This window comes from Rosa chinensis, chromosome 7 (genome assembly GCF_002994745.2).
Source record: "Rosa chinensis cultivar Old Blush chromosome 7, RchiOBHm-V2, whole genome shotgun sequence".
NCBI lineage: Eukaryota > Viridiplantae > Streptophyta > Magnoliopsida > Rosales > Rosaceae > Rosa > Rosa chinensis.
This window is the reverse complement of record NC_037094.1, coordinates 22664335-22686906: the sequence shown is the minus strand read 5'-3', so window position 1 is coordinate 22686906 and position 22572 is coordinate 22664335. Positions and strand designations below refer to the sequence as shown.

Below are 22572 nucleotides of genomic sequence, written 5' to 3'. Positions count from 1 at the left end.
CAATCTTTAAAAGTGCTTGTTGTTGCTGATTGTAAAAGAACTTAGGCGATATATGCTTGGTGTTGTTGCCCTTGATGAAACCTTACTTCATTTGCTCAATACCAGTTGTATTATCTTCATAAATGCATGTAGGTTCATCTGTGGTAGACTTCAAACCACAAGTTCCTCGAATGTGTTTAATTACAGACCTTAGTCATATGCATTCACACACGGCTTCATGTAGAGCGATAATCTCTATGATTTGAGGAAGTAGCAATAAGGGTCTGCTTTGTAGACCTCCAAGATATCGCAGTGCTTCCCATGGTAAAGACATAACTGGTCTGAGAACGACATTTGTGAGGGTCAGAGAGATACCCTACATCAGCAAAATCCATCAAAACATCATCATCGTTTTGATGTAAGGGAGGAGGATGGGTGACCGGCGGCTTTGCTAATCACGGCGTCTTGGACGGTGCCACTTGGGCTAATGAGATCCGTTCTCATTCTTCCGTCATTCTTTTCTCTCTGCAGGGATAGAACAAGCCTATATCTATCGTACATTTTTAAGTAACGAAAGATTGTCTTTATACCAGTCCAATGGTGTTGCGTTGGCGCAGGGCTACATCTAGCCAACAAGTTCATAACAAATGAGGTGTCTAATCTTGTAGTGTGTTAAGTACAATAATGCGCCTATTGCACTTAGTTAAGATACTTCTGCCAATTAACACGTCTTTGTCATCATCCCTGGGACGAAACGTATCCCTCTTAGGGTCAAGATTACGGACGACCATGAGAGTGCATCTTTGACTTTATCAAAATGCAAAGCATTTATTGACACGGTATACAAGTTCTAAATCTAGACAAAACCGTGTTCTCCCAAGGTCCTTCATCTCAAACTCGGATTTCAGGTGTTCAGCGGTTTTCCTTAACTCTCAAAGGTTCCAATTATGTTTATCAACATAAACCGTGACAATTGCAAATCCAGAACTTGTCATGAAAACGCAGGGGGATAGTTCATCATATCCCTTCCCAATCAAGTAGTCACTTTAGTGAGCATTTCACCCTCACAAGAGCCACTTGATTTGGGTAAATGAAGTACACAAGACCCTTCATTATATTCCGTATCTAGATCCCCATAGAGATACATAGTGACCACATTCGTAAGCTGCATGTTCAGTTATTTGGAAACTACCAAACTAACAAGGTAGTGGAGTGCAATGACATCCATTACGAGAGAATATGTCTTCTCGTAGTCGATTCCAGGACGTTTTGTGAGAAGCCTTGTGCCATAAGGCTAGATTATCCTCTCTTTTTCTCATCATGATATCTAACGAAGACCTATTAATGTCAACAGGTTTTATGTTAGGAGGTGTTGGCATCTCAGGCCTGGAATCCTTCCTCTTCGTTAGTGAATCCAATTCAACCTGGATCGCATCTTTCCATTTAGGCCAATTTTCTCTATGTTGGCATTCTTCAACGGAGTAAGGTTCAATGTCATTGGTCTCAATAATTCCACGTCTTCATGTACACTAGTGTAATTCATAGAGATCTCTATATTCTCAGGAATTGGTTCTAACATTGAGGCGTCCCCTAACGATGTCTCTTGGACATAACCACAATCCAGAATATTCTCATGAGACGGATTTTGAGTATCAATGATCAATGGATCAAGTTGTGCCAAACTCGCTCTCTTTCTTGGGCGAGAATCCATCGAACCTATGGGTCTCCTACGCTCTCTAGCAGAACTCATGGCCTATGACGCCATTATACCACCTTGTGGTGTCACCATACCACCATCCATGGTAGTGGTGCCGTACCCATCTCCTCTGGGTGGCACCATGTCCTCCTGTGGGGACATCAATCCTTGCAAACATGTTTGCAGCAGGTATATGTGATCTAGTCACTTTTAGGGGATCAAGATGAGATATAGTGGGGACAGACCACGACAATTCCTGTCGTTCCTGTTGAACGTTGACGTTCTAATCTCCCCCTAACGACGGGAAGACTGTCTCATCAAAGTGACAATCCGCAAATCCAGCAAAAAAAGAGATCGCTTGTCAAGGATTCTACATAGCGGACTTATAGTTGGAGACTCATGTCCAACACAAATATATATATATGCATTCGTTGCAATGACTCATGTTGATGCGCTGTGGCGGCGCAATTGGCACATAAACCGCACACTCAAATATGTATAAGTACGAGATATTAGACTCGAACCCAGTCACTAGCTGTAACGCAAATAAAAGTTGAGTGGCCGTTATGAGTCGTAGACGAATTAGCATAGCTGCATGCGATATTGTATAACCCAAGCAGAAATATTGGTGTGCATTACCAATGTCCGGGCTAGCATCGTAGTCGTTTAATGATGGCTTTTCCGCTAGACCAATTGGGTGTGTATATGGGAATATGATACTTGATATCAATACCCAATGATATGTAATAGTCATTGAAAATTTTCAATGTAAACTCTCTAGCATTATCAAGTCAAATTGACTGAATAGGATGATCTGGGTAGTGAGCCTGTAGCCATATGTTCTGGGCTAGGAGTTCATCATAAGCAGCATTGCGAGTAGATGATAGCGCGACACGTGACCAGCGTGTCCGCACATTAACCAACACCATAAAACATCTACGCAGTCCGTAAGTTGGTTGAATCGATCCACAAAATCCCCTTGGATTCTATGTAAGAATGGAATTATTTTTTTAGTGTCCTTTGCATAGGATGGTCTTGATCCTAAAAAAACAGGCTTTACAGAACGAAAGATTGGCCTTATAATCAACCAATGAAGGTTTTGGTTGAGCCACAATGTCACAATTTATTTTGAGAAGTAGAGAGAGGAGTTAAGTCTCCATACATGGAGTCAAAGCCATGATTTTGCCGCAGGTGGATCACGGCGCAAGCGTTGGCCGGCTGGTGGTGCATGGCGGCGCTGCCCCAAGGCGCGGCGGCGGTGCAATGCTCTCTTTGAATCGACTTTTGATTCTCACTTCTCTTCGTTCTGAAGAAGAGATGTCCGTGTGAAGTCTTTAGTATCACGGATCATCATATCATGACCTGGGTGTCCCAAACGGTGGTGCCAAAGCCTATATGTGTCAGAATCCCATAAGTCATCTCTCATGATATGGTTGGATTCAATAACTCGAATAGTGGTTGCATACAACCCACTAGAGCTACACATAAGTTTCTCTAATACTCGTTTGTGTCTGTAGTCATTAGAGGTGATGCAAAGGAACTCTTGTCCATTCTCACAATGTGTTTCCACATGAAAACCATTGGCTTTTATATCTTTCAAATAATAAAGTTCGAATTAAGGTATGTCCAGGACATTAAGTGAAAGAATCGACACTTTATTAATAGCCAATGATTACATCAAAGTTTCTAACCAAAGTCTAATCCAAAATAAAAATCAAACTTAGACAAATCGTAGTCACTCAATCCGTTTGGTAACTCCAATCAAATATGACCAGGGAAGTAGAGAGAGATGTCGGTGGAGCGAGGCTCTCTTAAGTACCACTAATCTCAATCACTTTCCTAGACATCATACTTCATTGGATGTGCCACTTGAGAAAGAGTTAATACAAAATTGTCATTTATTGATTAAGGCATAATTGCCATTACATAATTCTTGGAAAAATAAAAGACTATTTGAAATAAAAATCTGCGGCATTTTATCTTCATCGCCAGATTTAAAGTCTTTTTGAACTCGATGTCTTGATCACCATGATGCGGCTACCTTCTTAGGTACATTGCAAATTCAGGTCCATTGATCAGACGTTCCATATCAGAAATAGACACCATGAAGAGGATTCAGCCTTGATTGAGGCGCATTGGCGCAATGTGCATGGTCCGGCGTTGGAAAATTATGACCATGGCCAACGTTGGCTCTATGGTTTCCAACCCTTCGTCCCTCAAAGTAACAGTTCCTACGGTGGTGTGATTGTCGCCTTCAGTGACTACCTTCATGAGCATTTCAATCATATAGATCATGATGTCTATGGCGACTTTCTCTAGCCATGGGACGATGCTCTGGATAGCTATCTCTAAACCTATCAATTTCTCTTCTCACAAGCTCATTGCCTTGCCTTTTAGCAATTTCCATAGCTTCAATAAGCTGTTGAAAGTTTGTGATCCGTTTTGCATTTATATGAGTCCGAAATAAATCACAGGACCTCATAGCATGGACAGGGAAGGTATTGAGGGTTTTCTCAATCAAACACTACTAGAATTATGGCGTAAGACATCACCACTATTAAATCGGTCGGAATTGCACGTGATGTAAAAAATACATGCTAACATCACTTTGTGAAAAATCGATTTCTCTTGTAATTATAAACATCAGTCGTTAAATTAACTGATGTGTAAAGTCTTGTTCAAAAATTTTGAAAAAACGCGGAGGGACTAACTTAAAACATTTGAGAGGCGCGGGGACTAAATTTTCATTCCCCCCAACACTTAGTATTTTCAGAAGCTAACCCTAGCTAAAGCAGCCTCTCCCACTTTCACTTCGCGCAGTTCCTTCACCTTACCCGACCTCGTTCTCCCCAACCTGGTTCTACGACCTGAGCTCGTTCTCCGACCCGACCTCGTCCTCCCCGACGTCGTTCTACGACCTGAGCTCGTTCTCCGACCCGATCTCGTCCTTCAACGACCCGAGCCACCTTCAGCTCCTTCACCGACCCAGAACTGCCTCGATCGACCACGACCACGATCTCCTTCAGTGAGCTCCTCCGACCTCTTTGTACGACCTGAGCTCTTTCTCCGACCCGACCTCGTCCTTCAACGATCCGAGCCACCTTCAGCTCCTTCATCGACCCAGAACAGCCTCGATCGACCACGACCACGAACTCCTTCAGCTAGCTCATTCAATGACCTGACCACGAACTCATTCTCCCACCTGAGCTCGTCATTGTCCGACTTGAGCCGGCTTGAGGTAGTTCTCCGATCGCCACCATCGTAGGTCCGCTCTCTCTCTTCTCTTCACCACCAGTGCTGGTTTTCTGGCCGGTTTTGATCTAAAGTTTGGGTCTTTTTTGTTTAATTCTTATGCATTTCAGTTGGGTTTGTTTTTGAATGGCTTAAAGCTCTAAATGCTTTGAATGTTTTTGTTTTTGATCTTTTTAGTTGTTCATGTCGATTATATTTTATTTTTGAAACTTTTAGTTCTTAGTTTGGTCTCATGAATTTGGGTTTTGCTGTTGAAACTATGGTGCTTAGATTGCTTGGTTTGGTCTCATGAATTTGGCTTATCTGTTGAAACTATGGTGCTTAGATTGCTTGGTTTGGTCTCATGAATTTGGGTTTTCTGTTGAAACTATGGTGCTTAGATTCATTAATTTGGTCTCATGAATTTGGGTTCTGTTGGAACTATGGTTCTTAGATTAATCTCAGTTAATCAGTTTAATAGAGGAAGAGATTCAAGGATATAAGTTTAGCACCAAATCAAATATGCACAGACCCTTCTTAAGAATCTATGCTCAATTATCTTGTTATATGTATATATGCAGTACGTAGATCAAACTTTGAGAAACTTTTAAGAGAGATACATGTAAATGTGTCTGTGTGCCCATGGTTATATCATTATAGTTCGATGTTGTAATTCTGGTGGCGAAATCTTTTCTTTATCAACTATGTGATTATCTGTATAATTCAGTACTTACTGTGCAATTGCATCGGTATTCTTTTATGAATGTCGTGTCTCAATAATTCAAACTTCACTACCTGAGTCTTGGGATTTTGCAGGAAGTGTAAATACAGTACTGCGTTTCTTTATATCATGTATATAGTTATTATTTTCTCTTTATGTTTTAAATATGTTAGTCTGGGAGTTCATCATGTATTATCAAGAGTTGCTTTTACAGTAGAAATAGACAGAGATGAATCCGCATGCATTGTCTATTTGTATTTCTAAAATTATTCTATATCACATCTATAGATGCCAGTCGGGAATGCATGATGTTGGTCCTTAATATTATCCTTCTCAGGGCAGGAGCTTTAATGATTCTGAACCTTATATTAACAACAAGCAAAGAAGAAAGGGCTCGGTTACCAGAAAACAACCTCGTGATGAAATTTTTTGCAGCAGACAAAGAGAAAGCCAGTTTGTGGTATGTTCTATCTATTCCTTAATAAACTCTTAGGCTCCTATCCTCCCATCCCAATGATACTTATGATTTTGGTATTCACCTGAAACAATTTGCAATGCCCATGAGACTACCAGGCAATTTCTGGTTCAAGTTATGAAGGGGCTTGATTTGGTTAAAGAGAAAATGGTTGCACTTCCATATCTGCTAAGCCTTTCAGAATCTGTTTTCGTTTTTTAATCAGACTTGTAATGGTGTGAATGCAGGTGCGCAAGAGACCACGTAACAAAAAGGAATTGGCAAAGAATGAGGAAGACATAATAGACAAACTTTCCAACTCTGTAACAGTTCATGAGACTAAGCTCAAGGTAACTGCCACTTGATGGTAAACAACTTACTAGAGAAAAGATGTTTACTCTTTGCCAACGACTTGATGAAATAAATAGACAAGTATGTTTGTTGCAACTAGAGCCGGCTGAATACAGATGATGCCTCCTTTTACTTCTTCCTGCCATTGGGATGTAAAAAGTAAATAACAGTTTGTATATGCAAAATCAGAGGTATATTAAAAAACTTGCATACAACCTAGGTACACTAGACATAAGACTGGTAAAATAAATGTCATTACATACCCGTACTTGCTGATAGTCTGATAATGATGGTTGTGTAAATATTTGGTATCCTTAATTCATTTCTCTTTTTATTTTTATTTTTTATTTTTTGCAACCCTAGATCATTTTTGTTTCCCTTTCCCCTCTTTTCTCCTGTTTAGTCTGATGCTTAGCTCATGATTGTACTCATAATTCATATTTGGTTAAGAGGATTTTTGTGTTTCTGAATTCATTCTCTATGTTCTGCAGGTTGACAACATATGTGGAGAAACATGAGTTTTTTTTTGATGCAGTGCTGAATGAGGAAGTGTCTAATGATGAGGTTTATACATATATATTTGCATACATATTGCAATTAAACTTGGAGTAGAAACAAGAATTTGAAATCATGTATAAACATTAGTGGTATTCAGAATATTGGTCTTTAATATGTTTAAGGTTACTTATCAATTGTTGTCATTCTGTACTAATATGTAGGCTTTGTGCTCAACTTGGATTCAATCTTACTAAGCTATCAGTCGGTTTGAATGAAAACTCGGATGCTTTCTCTTCTCTGCTGACGGAGAGTTCGCGTCTTGGGTCAGTTCTCAACCTCTTTTTGCACGAGTTAGTATGGGAATTTGAGTTAGTTTGGATGTTGATTTTGAATTTTTGACAGAATATTATATGCAATTTTCATTTGGGATTTCTGTGTTTGTATAAAGATAGTGTCTTTGTACTTTTATTGGGTGATTAAAGTTCATATGATAAAGTGCATATATGTAAAAAAGCCTGTAAATTTACTTGTATGAAGCTCTGAATTATGATTATATGGTTGTTTGATGTGTAAAAATTCAGTTGCTTGTGAAATATGGAATGAGAAATGATGGTGTTGTGCTCATTTGTTGTACATAGGTGGGTTTGCTTTGAAGAGAAAAATTGCAGGACAGTGATTGGAAGAAGAATTCAGTGTTCAGCACAAGCACCACCTCCAGCTTGGCTAGGAAGTGCTTTTCCGGAGCCGGGCCAGAGGACTTGAGATGGTCCAAAAGCCTAGTTCTGTTGTTGGATCTACTGGTTCCATTGGAACCCAGGTATGGCAGAGATCCCTTTCTTTCATTTAATATTTGTTTTGGGATTAAAGATAAAAATGTAAGTGGACAGATTATGGAAATTGCATTAGTTGGTTAAAATCACAATTTCCTGTTTCTACAGACATTGGACATTGTTGCAGAGAACCCGAAAAAATTCAGAGTTGTGGCCCTAGTAGCTGGCTCAAATGTGTATCTTCTTGTTGATCAGGTAATCCATCAGATGGATAAAATTTCATAGAATTGTTCATATTGTCATCTGATCAGGTAATCCATCAGATGGAAATTTTGTTACTTTGGCATATTGTTCATATGTCATACGTAATTTTCCTCTTTCACATAGTTATATGTATCAGGAAAAGCCTTCTCCCGTCTTTGTTATGGGAATTTGAATCTTTTGTCGTGAGACTGAAGTATAAAGTTTTATTTAAAGTTTCTTCTTACTAATTAGATGTTGCTTCATCTTGTGCAGTGAGGGATTCAAAGAATAAAGCTGGTCAAGGAGGCCGTGGGGGTGGAAGTGGATATGGATATGGGCGAGGCCGTGGCGGTGGTAGATACAATTGTGATTCAGCCAATAATGAAAACAACAGTGGGTACAATAGTGAATCAGCCCCTGCTGGTCAGGGTGCTTTTAAGGATGCACCTCCTAAACAGCGTTTCTCTGGTGGGGATGGTGATGGAAGGCCATTTGAAAGGCGTGGCTATGTAACTTACTTTATAATGAATCCTACAAGGCTTGCATTCATTCGCTCAACACTGTGCCGTCATTTCAGGTGAAGCTCAATTATTTTCTGACTGTAGTTATGAGTTTAGTGAATAATGAAAATCGGTAGCTGCTAAGTAATGAAGACGTAGGTGTCCTTGCTTTCTGGTACTGTTTACTAAAATGAAACGGTTATAAAGAATCACACCTGAAAACATGTATTAGGACTTAATAGGAAAATAGTGCTTCCATGTTTCTTATTTTGTGTTTTTGATTTTCAGGAGGGACCCATTATCTGCTAGGCCCTTTGAAGGGCTCAAATTTATTGATGTTGGCTGTGGAGGTGGAATTCTTTCTGAGGTATGTTATTTCAGATGAGTAATTTAGGCATTCGGCAATGGGGGTTAAATTTAATCCAAAAAATGCTTACTACTAGTGTTGGTTTGGCTGAATATCCTTTGATACTTGTCGATTGCAGAGACAGTATCCATCACATTGACATTTCTATTGCCCTACAAGAGCATGTAATGTTGTCAACTCAGCTGCTTTACTATAAGTTATGTGTAACTGAAATGATAGCTGAAAAATGTATTTGGTAAATGGGTTGACTTTAATCTTTAAACTCTTTCAGCCTTTAGCTCGGATGAGAGCTGCTGTAACAGGAGTTGATGCTGTTAAGAAAAATATCAAGATAGCTCGCTTTCACTCAGTATGGTCATTCTCTTAAACCATAACTATATATATTATATGTGTCCGAGTAATTCTTTTGTTCAAATGGGCTTTTCATATACATCAGGATACTTCTAAAGTTCTAAACATTAATAATTCATGCAGGACTTGGATCCAGTGACCTCAAAACTTGAATGTCAATGCACTACAGCTGGTACATGCTTTCCTTCCCTCTCATTTTTGGAACTTACTTTATATCAGTTTTAAAAAGTACTCCATTTTGTAGTTATGTTTTGGGATCGAATCATTTTTTGGTCTGCTCTATGGGCATCAGTCGCTCTAGAGTTTAGACATTACTTCTTATTAGCCCTATCATAAGATTGGAAAGCTGCTATTACTTTGACTAATGTTATCTTGAAGTGTTTTTTTTTCTTACTACTGTTGAGTGTTTCTAGGCTTAATTGAGGACTTCTTGTCCTCTATTATTGTTTGGCTCCCATGAGATATAATTTACTGATCTGACATGGAGAGTAATTTTCTAGCTGCTAGTCCCCAAATTGCCAGAAGTAGTACTTCTTTCTTTTGGCCCTCTACAATTATATTTGTTCAACAGACAAGCTTATATTTTGTTATGTACAATTTTACTGTATCTGGTTTCATGAATGAAGACTAATGAATAGGAAAATCCGTACAGTGCGGTTAAAAGTTACAATGCTGAAAAGGGGAGGGCTAACAAAGTGCCTAAATTAAGACTACTCCCGGTAAGCATTGTATATGTGGTTGATTGAGTTATAATATTTGATTTAGAGTGATAAAGTAATTCAAATTTAATTAATAACGTGAATAAATAGGGCGTACCTAAACAACCGGGCGGAATTGAGTGTGGCTACTATGTTATGCGGTACATGAAGGATATTATTAATGATGACACACTTTCCTTTTCGACCAAGGTATACGTATTAGGAATTAACATAAACTTTGGTTTAAATATTAGCGCATTTCATTATGACTTACATTGATATATGTTTGTTGTGTATATATATATATATATATATATTTGTAGTGGGCGGTAAAGACTCGGAAAGGATATACCCAACAACAACTTGACGAGGTGCGCATGGAGGTGGCCGACTACTTGCAGACCTTGTTGTAGATTCTGACTAGGATGGGGATTTTGAGTAAGGCTAGATTGCTATTTTGGTTCACTTTGACTACTTACAGACCTTGTTGTAGATTCTGACTAGGATGAGGATTTTGAGTCAGGCTACATAGTTTTTGGTTCACTTTTTTTGTAGTAGATGAAGTGAATGCAGCAATTATGAACAAAATTGCTGTATATAGGCATTGTTAGGCTAGTCTTGTAGTAGGTTAATTGGGGTTTTGTTTTGCCTATTTTGTGAACTGTCAATGATGATGATTTTGGACAAAATATCCCAATATATATTGAAATCACTTTGGTCAACTGTGGATATTGCAATATTGTATAGCAGCAGCTACAAATTTTGTGGACATCAATCCTCTTATTTCAAACTGATGTCTATGTATAAAGTTTAAATCAGTTATAGCTATAAGAACTGATGTCCAGTAAAAGAGATACATCAAGTCCAAAATCAAAATCGATGTCCCATTAACCACAGGAAATCGAATTATTATGTTGGAATCGATGTGCCATAAGCTACTGCACATCGTCTTTTAGAAAAAGATCGATGTCCAATATAAGTATTGCCATCGATGAGGACAAGAAAACCGATGTTATGAAAATATATGGACATCGTTTTTTATAGTGATTCGATATATTACATAGCATTAGACATCGTTCTTTTACTGGAACCGATGTAGTATAAGATGATTAACATCGTTTTTTCCCTAGAATCTGATGTTAATATAAGTAAATAAATCGATTCATATAATATTCAACTGTGTATATTGAATTAGGAATGGTAGGATATGAGCCAAATTACACGTCTAAATCATGAACAACAAGAAACGTTCATGGTGACTGATGTGTGAAGCAATATCAGTCATCGTTTTTAAGTAAATAACGATGTTAAAATGTATAGTTGGGCTGTAGGATCTATATTTCTATAAGCATTAAAGGCAAAAATATGAGGGTTTAACAATATATAAACATACTGTTATAAATATTATATAAATGTGGTTGTCCACTGTAAATACTCATTAGTTATGTCCTTATGATGTAAACACTACTCCTATATAAAGGGGTCTAATGAGAATGAAATACACACTTCTACCTCCTCCTACACTTTGTTTCTCTATTCTATCTCTCTCTAATTCTCTAGTTTATAACACGTTATCAGCACGAATTTGCTCTTATTTTTCTTTTTCTTCTTCTTTGAACTCCATGATGATCCGCAAGCCTTATGGTGCAACATAGTTGCTTACGACCAAGGCTAATGATCTATGAGTTTTTCTTCTTTCTCTCCTAGATGAATATCAATTTTCTTTATGCGATCATTTACATATATTTGTATGTATCTTTAATATCATATAATTGTTGAAAATTTATATTTCATATACGACAATGAGAACAACATGTTTCATTGCTCAAGACTCGAGTCCTCTGACCGAGTAGTCTTAGAACCTATGGTTCTATAGACATCACACGAATGTTTTTCTCGTGTGTTCCCTATGGGATCCATTGTTCATATTTATGAACTCTTCGAAACCTTTGTTTCGTATATGAATTTTTCATAGAACATATTGTTCTAATAATTATGGATCCTAATATATCTCATCTTTTCTCTTTGTAGAAAGATGACGCATCTAACAAAATTGGATTTTGATCCTCTTAAAATTTCTGGCAAGAACTATTTGATGCTGAAATTTATCTTATAGCAAAAAACCTTGGAAATTAATGCCATCAAAGTTGACAATAAGTCATCTGTGCAAGATCCCGCCAAACCTATGATTTTCTTGCGTTATCATCTTGATAAGATCCTAAAAGATGATTACCTTACGGTGAAAGATCCACTTGAGATTTGGCAAGCATTGGCTGATCGATTTGCTCACCAGAAAACCATTGTTCTATTTAGAGCATGATATGAATGGACGCATTTTGCGCCTTCAGAACTTTAAATCTGTCACTGATTTTCAATTCCGCTAAACATATGATTACCTCCAAACTTAAATTATATGGAGAATCTGTCAGTGAAGATAACAAGCTCAAAGTCTCTGGTTTGTTTGTGGACAATGGAAAACATATTGATTACATGATCAGCGGCGGTTTTCTTGACACCGATAAATTTTAAGCCTATGTTTAGGCGTTTTTTTTGTCTCTATTTATTTTGTTTAGTCATTTTAAGCCTATGTTTTGGCATCGATTAAACGTAATTACATTTCATTATCTTTATAGTTTAATCACATTTATTATGTTTAAATTATCTTTATTACAATTCTTTGATAACTGAATTTGTCATGAGAATTTGTTGCAAGAGTTACAATTATCATGATAATATTTTTAATTGCCATTATCTTGTAGTTATTGTTATTAATAACTCATTTTATTATCAATTTTATTACCATCCGGTATTTATTGTTAAGTAACTCATCTTATTACCATTTATTATTTATGATTATTTTTGTCATATCTACCTCATATGATTATGTCGTTTGTGAAAAAATAACAAAATTATTTTTCCATCGCTGGGACTTGAACCCAGGTCTTTTTGGATGCGAACCAAACATCCTAACCAACTAGACTACAACAAATTTTTGATTATTTTGTTATAATGTTATATTAATGCATGTATCAATTATAGACTCTAAATGAGTACCCCTCTATTTTGGCATATGGTACTCACATATTGGTATCAACAATATCAATTATATTTTCAACAGAATCGAGGTATGTATTTTCATGAGTTTGACAAGTTCAATTTAATTTCCTCTTATTATCTTATCTGATAATTTAATATAAAATTGTCATTTTATAATAAGATCGAAACTACATGTTTCTTGATCCAATTACATGTGGACTTAAAATTCCTCCACTGATTGTTATACAATCAAATAGATCGAAACCTCTTGTTTCTTGATCTCCAATTATGTCAGGACCTTTGTCCCTTCTCTTTATGAGTACATGTGAACCTCTGTTCACTCCACTTTTAGAACATGCTTCTAATTGTGAAGATTCAAATCAAATGTTTTGAGTATGAGGGTTATGGTCCCTAAATCTATTATTATTGGAGTATATGCTTATACCCGTATGGACAACTGTCCCAGACTCAAATTTGAGTATATCATTTTGACATTTTTCAGTGTCAAACAATAATATGAACCACATGTTCATTAATAAATTCATTTTGAACCATGAATGTTCATGATAAATATAATGACAAACATAGTTGTTTTGCATGCATATAATGCAACTATGGACATGATCCATTGCAATTGTTGATAGTTTTTCACAATTGATGCTTCCAAAAGCTAAGGTAACAATCATCTCAAGAGCTGCAGATCTTGATTGACGACTCTAACTGAGCTCATATTTTGTTACACATATGGAATACCATTGCATATATTGGTGATGAAATTTCCGCCTATTTTATGTTGTATTAATCAACTATGAGTATACTACTGTATACTATATCATGAATTAAAAATTTCATTGAGCCAAATAAAAATTATTTTGGCGTGACCAATGTGCCTTTATTTTATCTACTATGTCATGTAGACTCATCTACATACATACTTTACATTGTTGTATAATACAGCAACAGTTGCATACCTTCCTAATAAGGGCATTATAATTTATCGCATAGTTGCGAGTTGTCACTATAATGAGACAATCCTCTCGCCATCAGGGGGAGAAATATCGTTCATAAAAAATGTGAATTGGTGTGAGATTTTATCTACCATATCTCATTTTAATTTTGAGAAAAAATCTCAATTCATTATCTTCTTGACCTAAAAATTGGTTTGGGTCTGCCACCCACCAATGGATTTTCAATCCAGTATTTATGAACACATATTTTGTGTGGTCAAATCTGATAGTCTTCCCGCCGTTAGGGGGAGGAAAGACTAATGTAACGGCGCGAATTTATGTGGAATATATCCACCAAGTCCAATGTTTCAAGCTCCCTATAAGGGAAGATTATACAAGCCCTATAACACTCTTCATGAGGTTATACAAAGATCCACATTCTCTAATTAATTTGTCCTAAAGAGACAATACATTTCTAAAAGAGGAATGAGTACTTGATATCAACAAAGCTTATTATAGCTAATGCATGCATATATGAATGTGTGAGATCGAAATTTGATGATATCTCATCTATAGTAGCGCTACTAAAAATCATCAGGGGCTGTATACTATACCACGTTTCGATGCGTACGTCGACAAATTATAATATTGGCCAAATTGGAAAGAGGCAATTCCAATGAATTTGATTATTGGAAACGTGATGAAATACTTGGACTTTATAACCCCTAAAATATAAGAGGGTGTTCATTCTAGTGAATTAAAATCACTATGACACAAGTCTCTTTATAGAGACATGGGCTTATCATTCTTCTCCAAGCGACAACTTTTCTATAAGTACAGTGTTATATTGACGAGAGACTTATGGCATGTTGTCTTGGTTAACATGAAGATCTTAAAGGAAAATTGCTAAAAGCAAATCCCCAAATCCTATGTGTCATTATAAGCATATTGCTTAATCAAATCCTTAACCGATTCATATTGCCAAAGGCAAGTCCATGAATGAATGAGCTTAAAGCTCACTCATGGAATCAAAAGACTAAAGCTCATACATACTCATTCAATTACGGTCAAAGTGACTTATTGCCTCAATGAGTACTATGACAAGACTAAGAAATCGAATTCGAATCACACTCATAATGTTGCAACATATTCTAACTTTCGCGAAGTTATGAATTTATCTAGAGCTCATATTGAGCCTATATGAAATTATCAATTACACTAATTGATATTTATGGCTAAGTATGCCATACATAAATTTCAATGCTCGGAATATTGTATAAAGGTAAATGTGTCAATTGTTGTTCTTTGCTAATATCTTTATCTATAATTTGAGCATATGAAATTGGTTCTACTCAGGTAAGATTCATTAAGAATATCATAGTTTTATTGGTATTACTCTAACCTTTTACAGGAATTGCAATTCACATGATGAGTCCCCTTTTTGCAAAGCACACATGGTCTCACCTATGTGATCGACACACCATATCTAATATACATGGTGCATGTATTTTATTATATACATGATTGAAGCTTGCAACAATCAGGGGGAGATTCTCATCAGGGGGAGCATTCAAAATTATGCTACCTAGGACATATGCGCGTTGTACTCTTTTTCTCCTTCGACCAGGGTTGTTTTTGTCCCACTGGGTTTTTGTTACCTGGCAAGGTTTTTGACGAGGCAACATTAAGCGCGTCCAACACCATATCATTTAGTGGTGGACATCCAAGGGGGAGTGTTATAAATATTATATAAATGTGGTTGTCCACTGTAAATACTCATTAGTTATGTCCTTATGATGTAAACACTACTCCTATATAAAGGGGTCTAATGAGAATGAAATACACACTTCTACCTCCTCCTACACTTTGTTTCTCTATTCTATCTCTCTCTAATTCTCTAGTTTATAACACATACAAATTTGTCTGAATTTAAACGTATTTACATCGATTTATAATGAAGAACCGATGTATATAATTATACCAGACATCGGCTAAAAACCGATGTCTGCATTTTCCGGATCTTTCTCATCAGGCACTAAGACATCGGTCGGAATTCTTTTTCTCATCGGTTTTTGGCCGATGTCTTAGGCCATAATTCTAGTAGTGAAATATTCTTCTGTGATCGTCTTGCCACAGAAGCGCATCATTCCTGTGATGCGGAGAGCTTCCGAATAAAATTGTATGACTGTATCAAAGTTAGAGAAGCGAAGATCATTCCATTCTGCTTCTAAATTCGGAAGGATGGAGTCACGAACATTGCCATAACGTTCATGAAGCGCTTGCCATAGCTTTATAGCGCTATCCTCATTCATGAACTCAAACCTGAGGTCCCTATCCATGTGACGCATCATTAGGGCAAGTACCCTAGAATTGTTGATCTCAGTTTGAGGGTCTGGAGCAGTTCCTTTATGACAAACCTCTTGGATTGTATGCAATAAGTCACGAGAGATATCTTACCACACCAATTAGTGAAGTGACCTGAATTAAGAACTAAGGAGAATATGTTAATGAAACCTCATGACACCTAGAAAGTCATTATCACAATGTGACAATAATATTGAGAGGAATATCTCACCATACCTTATTATTGTGGTACAATAACTGAGTGTGACATTCCACTAAAAATATAAAATTATTTTGTACACTTTCCTCAAACTTACCTTGCTAGAATAAGGTGACATCTAAAGGTGGGGTGATGGTAAATGTGGGTTCGTAGCAAATGCAAGTGATAGCGACTCTAGGGCGGTGGTAAAGGTGGGTGGAGTTGAAATCAATGGTGGAAATGTCGTGTACAAGGGCAAAATAGAAATTTTGAAACAAGAATCTTAAAGCAAAGATACTTGGAAAATACTTCAGTACATTAATGTACTGATACATCAAGTAGACTATGTTCAATACAGATGTAGACTAGCTCGGTACAAGGGTAGACTAACTCCATGCATGTCTACCCATGTACTGAGCTAGTCTACTTGATGTATCAATACATTAATGTACTGTAGACGATCCCGAGATACTTATGAAACAAACAAAGAGTGTTGAAAGTTAGATATCATTTCTTCATCAATAAGTAAAGAATAAAGTGGCCTAGCTACACTCTTGTACTAACTAGTAAATTTACAAAGCTAGACTTACCCTCACCTCTAACGAAAACCCGTCACATCAATCCGGTCAACAATTTTAAAAGTCAAATGACCAAAATGACCTAGCCCAACGGTTCGGACAAAGCTAATCCTACAAGAAATCCTTCATACATGAGTAGTTTAGAATTGGAATTGCATGTTGCATTAGTTTATAGTTGCTTTTGCTATTGACTTCGTGTAAATAACAACAACATTTAGATCATTATTAGATTTAGCCTTAAGCTTGAAGTGATTTTTGGCTCTCTGTATTGTTTTTTTTTTGAGAAGGGTAGGTAGGATGCACAAGTGAACGCAGAAAAAAAATGAAACCTTTGATGAGTTTTTGTTAAATTAGTTTATCTTCTATTTGCAGAAACAACGATGCAGACATTCAAGATTATGACATGAAAGTCAGTTGGTAATATATTATGTTAATTAGGGTACTGCTATCAGTTATCACAAAGAATTGAATTTTGCTTCCTCATCTCCTATAATTTTAAAGCATCTATTTGACCTGCTTAGTGCAGTGTTATTTCTTTGTTATTGACAGGTGATGTCTTCTGTGGAGTTGGTCCAATAGCTATCTCTACAGCATAGATTGTAGGACGAGTTTATGCTGCTAAATATCTGCAAGGAAATAGTGGTCTCAACAACCTCGATAGGAAGATTAAGGTATGAAAGCAATTATTGCAGTAACATATAATCACAATGCTTTTTTCTATTTTTGATTTAGAGAGGAATCAGGGGAATTGAGAAGTAGAAAACTTATAACACCTTTATCTAACCAAAATGGATTACAAAGGCTAAAGTAAAAACACACTATTAATTATGGCAGTGCTTTTGAATTGAATTATAAATATGTGTTATTGCACATTCCCATGAAATAGGTTCAGTTTATCATTTCCTCATGTTCTTGATAAATGATATTTACCTCTTTACTGTTTCATTACAACAGCATCTATTTGAGAAATTATTTGAAAAGTTTAACCAGAGTAATATTGGCCGACTTTTGCCTTACTAATTTGCAATGATCTCTTCAGGTATATACAAGATTATCTTCCCTGTCAGTGCTTCTACTCCTGCTGAATTGTAAATGAAAGAATATCTCCATTTGTAAATGAAAGATCAGTTTGTGTTTTCACTTCCATTTGTAATATCTTCTGTATATACAATAAAATCCTTTTTCATTTACAAGATTTGTTACAATATAAAATAATCATAATAAATCAAACATAAATTAATCGCCGTACTTCCGCACGCGTGCAAGCGCATGCAGGAAGGCTAGTATTGGTAATCAACTCCACAGCAATGATGGACTCATGGGATGGAGTAGAGGTTTATGGGTTAAGCTTGACTTGAATTTGGAGGAGAAATGAGGAATAATAGCCATCTTCACTCTATTTGTGTAGTGAACTGGTACTGACAATAAAAATGAAAACATGTACGTCCCCGAGAATTGCAATAATTAGAGTACATGCATGTATGAGTTCTTAGTTTCAAAATAAACATTTGGAATGAGATCACCAACTTAGTATGGATTCTTTTCTTTCTTCTTTTTCTCTTTTGATGAAACGAGTGATAGGAATAGCCTCCTTAACACTCCAATATATTAAACAAAGAACATGAAATAATGAGGTAGGGGACCAAATCTGCAGACCTTTTAAACCAAGAATCATACAACATAAGTTTCCGGTGAGTTACAACTTGTTGATTAACTAGCCTAACTAATACTGTGGAGGTGACGGTTTCAAGTTTCATTGGCATTAGAGATGAGTTTAGTGAAAACAAAAAAAATAAAAAACATAATAAGTTATTGAAACCTAAATTAAAGAAGACCGAAATGTCAATACTACAATGCGACAAAATAAAATTGTAAAGAATATATCACCACACCAAATTAGCATGGTTAGCGAGGCAACAACCTCTGGAATCAATAACCAAACAAAGTATATATGTTAACAAAACCTAAATTGATGACACCAAGAATGTCACTATCAAAATGTGACAGTAGAATATATACGGAGGGATTATCGCACGGTTCTCACCATACACCAACTCAACATAGTATGGTTATGGAGGTGACACATTTTTTGGATCAAGTACCATACAAAATAAGTTAAAGCAACTTAAATTGATGAATACCCCATAAAGTCACTCTTATGATGCCACAAAATTAAATTGGGAGGGGTATCTCACCACATCATATTGGTGGTATCTCACAGTGACATCCCACTAAAAGTATATAATTATTTTGTAAACTTTCTTTGAAACTTACCTTGTTAGAATAAGGTGATGACGTCTAAAATTGGGGTGATGGTAAATGTGGGTTCGTAGCAAATGCAAGTGATGGCGACCCTACGCGGTGGTAGATCAAAGGTGGAAATGTCGTGTCTAAACGAAAAATATAAAATTTCAAACAAAAATTCGTAAAGCAGAGATATTTATGAACTAAATAAAGAGCGTTGAAGGTTAGGTAGCATTTCCTTGTCAATAAGTAAAGAATAAAGGGGCCTAGCTACACTCATGTACTAACCAGTAAATTTACAAACCCAGTTCCACTCACCTCCAATGAAAAACCGCCACGTCAATCCGGTCTCCCATTTTACAAGCTCAAATGACCAAAATGACCCGGCCCATTGGTTCAGACAAAGCTGAAATCCTTCGTACACAAGTAATTTACTGGTTTATTGCAGAAAATCGAGTCACAGGGTCGGTTTGGAGTGTACAAAAGCTACTGCAGCTGCCATTTCTGGCAACCAGTACAAATGCCTCTTCAGATTCTTTGCCTCGTTTTCTCTGCAATTTTCGGTGAGCCCCTTTCGTCTTCCTTTCCAGCATTTTCGACCTGAACAGAATATGGGTCTTTCTTGAGGTTGGGGTTTTTGGGTGAGAATGTGTAAGTAAACCTTGTGAAATTGTAGTTGGGTTTTTGAGAATTTGGGAATCGATGGACTACTGCATTTAAGAATCTCTTTTGGTTTCCTGCATTTTTGACATGAACAGAGAATTGGGTTGTGTTGAGGGTGTGCTTTTACTGTCATCAACAAAGGGGTTGTTTTCAATTTCCATTCTCAATCTTTATGCTGCTCAAATTTTGTTCTTAGTAAATTTTTTCTTTCATTTTTGGCTGACAATGTGGAATAACTGTCCAAGATTAGTGCATAAATTGTCCAAATTTCGTTCATTTTTTTTTTTTTGGGGACATGTGTAATGTTCTTTGTTTGCTGATTATACAGAAGAGTAGTGTATCACTGTATGTGGGGTTAAGATCTGAGTTTTCGATTAGTATTTCAACTCTAGCAAAGTGTCCCACAATGCTCGATTTGAGATCAGGCTATATTACTGCATTTGTAGAAGTTGGGGAACTTCCTGATCTGGACACCATTTGTTCGTATGATTAGTATGCCTGTAATTCTGTGTTTCTTTTCGTAGTTGATATAAGTAACTTAAGTCTTTGTTTGTAGGCTATTGACTGTGGTGAAGAAAGGAAGTGTTTGTTTTGGGGATTTAGAAGCACAAGTAAGAGCTTATTGTGATCACATTTAGTTACAACCTTCGTTTACCCTATGAAGTCTGAGATAACTTCTGTTTCTAACAGTAGACTCTTTGTTTATCAGGCGTCAACAACCTTGACAGCTACACACATTTATAACTTCCAGATTGCAAAGTATTGGTCGTGTCAGCTACGAAGCCAGAGTCCTCTGCTTCAGGAATTCTGTAAGTTCCACATTTTAGGTCACTAAAAGAAGTTGTTGGATGATTAGATGAACTGTTACTACTTTAGGTTTTACCTAATTTGTTGTGTTTTACCATTGTGAATACATATACCTTAGTGATTGCTCTGTCTTCAGGTTCTTGAGCGTTTCATTTTGGGAGTTGGAAACTTGGAATGAGGGTTGTAATGGGGTTGCAGCAGTTGGAATCATCGAGAACAATTGAACAGCTAAGCGGTAGCCATTCTGAGGAAAGATTGGGAAGATTGTCCTTGGAAAATGGGCCCGAGTATAAGAGACCCAGAGTGTCTGCTTTTCGTGACTTCCCTCCTGGGTGTGGACAGTATGCAACTTCAGTTGGTACTTCTAATGGCATTGGTATGGACATGACTGTGGCTAAAAAATATCCTCCTCAAAGAATAGTAGAATATGTTCGGGATTTCCCACCTCAATGTGGAATAAATATATGTTTCGAGGCCAAGGCTTTTGATGATGTGAAAAAATCAGAAGTGGATGTTCAAGATGAAGAGCTTCACTACAGTGAATTGAAAGCAGATGTTTCTCAAGTCAATGGTGGCTACTTTCTACCTAGTAATATGATGGAACGGAGGATGGAACGTCCAAGGGAGAAGTCTTTTGATATATCTAATTCTCATAACCATCTGCTTGAAGAAGATGTTGAGAGTTCAGAACTGAAATTGAATAAAGTAATTCCGAACTTGAAGCCTGCATCACATCCTTCCTGGTGGAAGGGAAAAGTGGCCCGCAAGTCTAAACCAGGAGGAGGTATGAGTGAAAGACAGGGAGAGAAACCTGATTCAAAGCTTCAGCTAGAAAGATCTAAAGATGCTTGGAGGACAAAAGTTGGCTCAGAGATTGGAGGACACTCTAAAAAGAATATTCATTCAATAGCAGGGAAGACTACTGGTTTTGGTCAGGCTAGTTCTAGCAGCAGCCTTCATGATAATAACACAGATGCCATCCGAAAAAAGGTGACAGAGACGTTGGGTCGTTTCAAAGCTCTTTGTAGACAACTGGAACATGACAAGTCAAAGGAAGGAGGAACTCCACTCAGAAGGGTCGATTTAAAAGCTGCAAAGATTCTCAAGAAGGAAGGAAAACATATAAATACTGGCAAACAAATCTTGGGACATGTCCCCGGTGTTGAAGTTGGCGATGAATTTCATTACAGGATTGAACTTAATATTGTTGGCTTACATCACCCAACTCAAGGTGGTATAGATTATGCTACTTTTGGTGGGAAGATGCTTGCAACTAGTATTGTTGCATCTGGGGGATATGCTGATGATTTGCATAATTTGAATTCCTTGACTTACACGGGCCAAGGAGGAAATGTGATGCATCCGGATAAGGAACCTGAAGATCAAAAGCTTCAACGGGGAAACCTTGCTTTGAAGAATAGCATGCATGCAAAGACTCCTGTTAGAATGATCCGTGGTTCTGAATCATCAGATGGAAGAACTAAATATTATATATATGATGGACTATATTTGGTAGTGAAGTGTTGGAAGGAAATGGGGCCTCATGGTAAGCTTGTTTTCAAGTTTCAACTAGACAGAATTGAGGGTCAGAGCTTGCTACGAAAGAAATAACTTCAGAATTTAGCATTAAAACACATTATCTAGCTCGTATTTGGATGTATCGTGCTGTTTTTCAGCTGTTCCTTCTCAACTCTATTACCAACAACGCAACACCAGCTGAGTTCGTGCAAGATGAGGTCCTTTTCTTGGTGAATGGACTGTTTGTTCTTTTCTTTGCTCCATATTGCTTCAGTATTTTGTTATTATAAAATTAGGATTATATTTGTCCAAATCGTGTTCGTTTGTTTCAAGTGAACCAGTTACCAACAAATATTGGAATTCAGATTATGTTGCTCA

The 22572-nt window shown here is 36.9% G+C and overlaps 2 protein-coding genes and 1 non-coding gene across 5 annotated transcripts; 2 read left to right on the top strand and 1 right to left on the bottom strand.

The window, feature by feature from the left end:
* Positions 1-7693: 7693 nt before the first annotated feature.
* LOC112180772 lies at positions 7694-10543 on the top strand. The gene is made up of 10 exons (XM_040511372.1): positions 7694-7747; positions 7869-7955; positions 8088-8121; positions 8217-8520; positions 8732-8810; positions 9082-9159; positions 9285-9333; positions 9819-9880; positions 9971-10069; positions 10183-10543. Exons 1-10 carry the CDS (start codon positions 7694-7696, stop codon positions 10270-10272), a joined length of 936 nt encoding a protein of 311 aa, XP_040367306.1. The 3' UTR covers positions 10273-10543.
* A 2231-nt stretch (positions 10544-12774) lies between these two features.
* Positions 12775-12848, bottom strand: TRNAA-CGC. The gene has a single exon. It is a non-coding gene; the product is annotated as a tRNA-Ala (tRNA).
* Positions 12849-19652: 6804 nt separating this feature from the next.
* LOC112179551 (histone-lysine N-methyltransferase, H3 lysine-9 specific SUVH6) lies at positions 19653-22572 on the top strand. 3 transcript variants are annotated; one of them, XM_024318007.2, is made up of 4 exons: positions 19653-19769; positions 20426-20480; positions 20579-20678; positions 20813-22572. In XM_024318007.2, the coding sequence occupies exon 4, from the start codon at positions 20851-20853 to the stop codon at positions 22285-22287; it is 1437 nt and encodes a 478-aa protein (XP_024173775.1). In that variant the 5' UTR covers positions 19653-19769; positions 20426-20480; positions 20579-20678; positions 20813-20850; the 3' UTR covers positions 22288-22572. The 3 variants fall into 3 exon arrangements, with proteins under 3 accessions (XP_024173775.1, XP_024173778.1, XP_024173776.1); XM_024318008.2 differs by having other exon boundaries at positions 19725-19857; XM_024318010.2 differs by lacking the exon at positions 20426-20480 and having other exon boundaries at positions 19672-19769.

Excerpts from the sequence above, each read along its gene's own strand:
- LOC112180772 (XM_040511372.1), top strand. The coding sequence starts at position 7,694 with ATGGTCCAAAAGCCTAGTTCTGTTGTTGGATCTACTGGTTCCATTGGA. Across the intron at positions 8,122-8,216 it reads AAAAGCCTTCTCCCGTCTTT|TGAGGGATTCAAAGAATAAA; the intron begins GTTATGGGAATT and ends CATCTTGTGCAG. Across the intron at positions 8,811-9,081 it reads GAGGTGGAATTCTTTCTGAG|CCTTTAGCTCGGATGAGAGC; the intron begins GTATGTTATTTC and ends AAACTCTTTCAG.
- LOC112179551 (XM_024318007.2), top strand. The coding sequence starts at position 20,851 with ATGAGGGTTGTAATGGGGTTGCAGCAGTTGGAATCATCGAGAACAATT.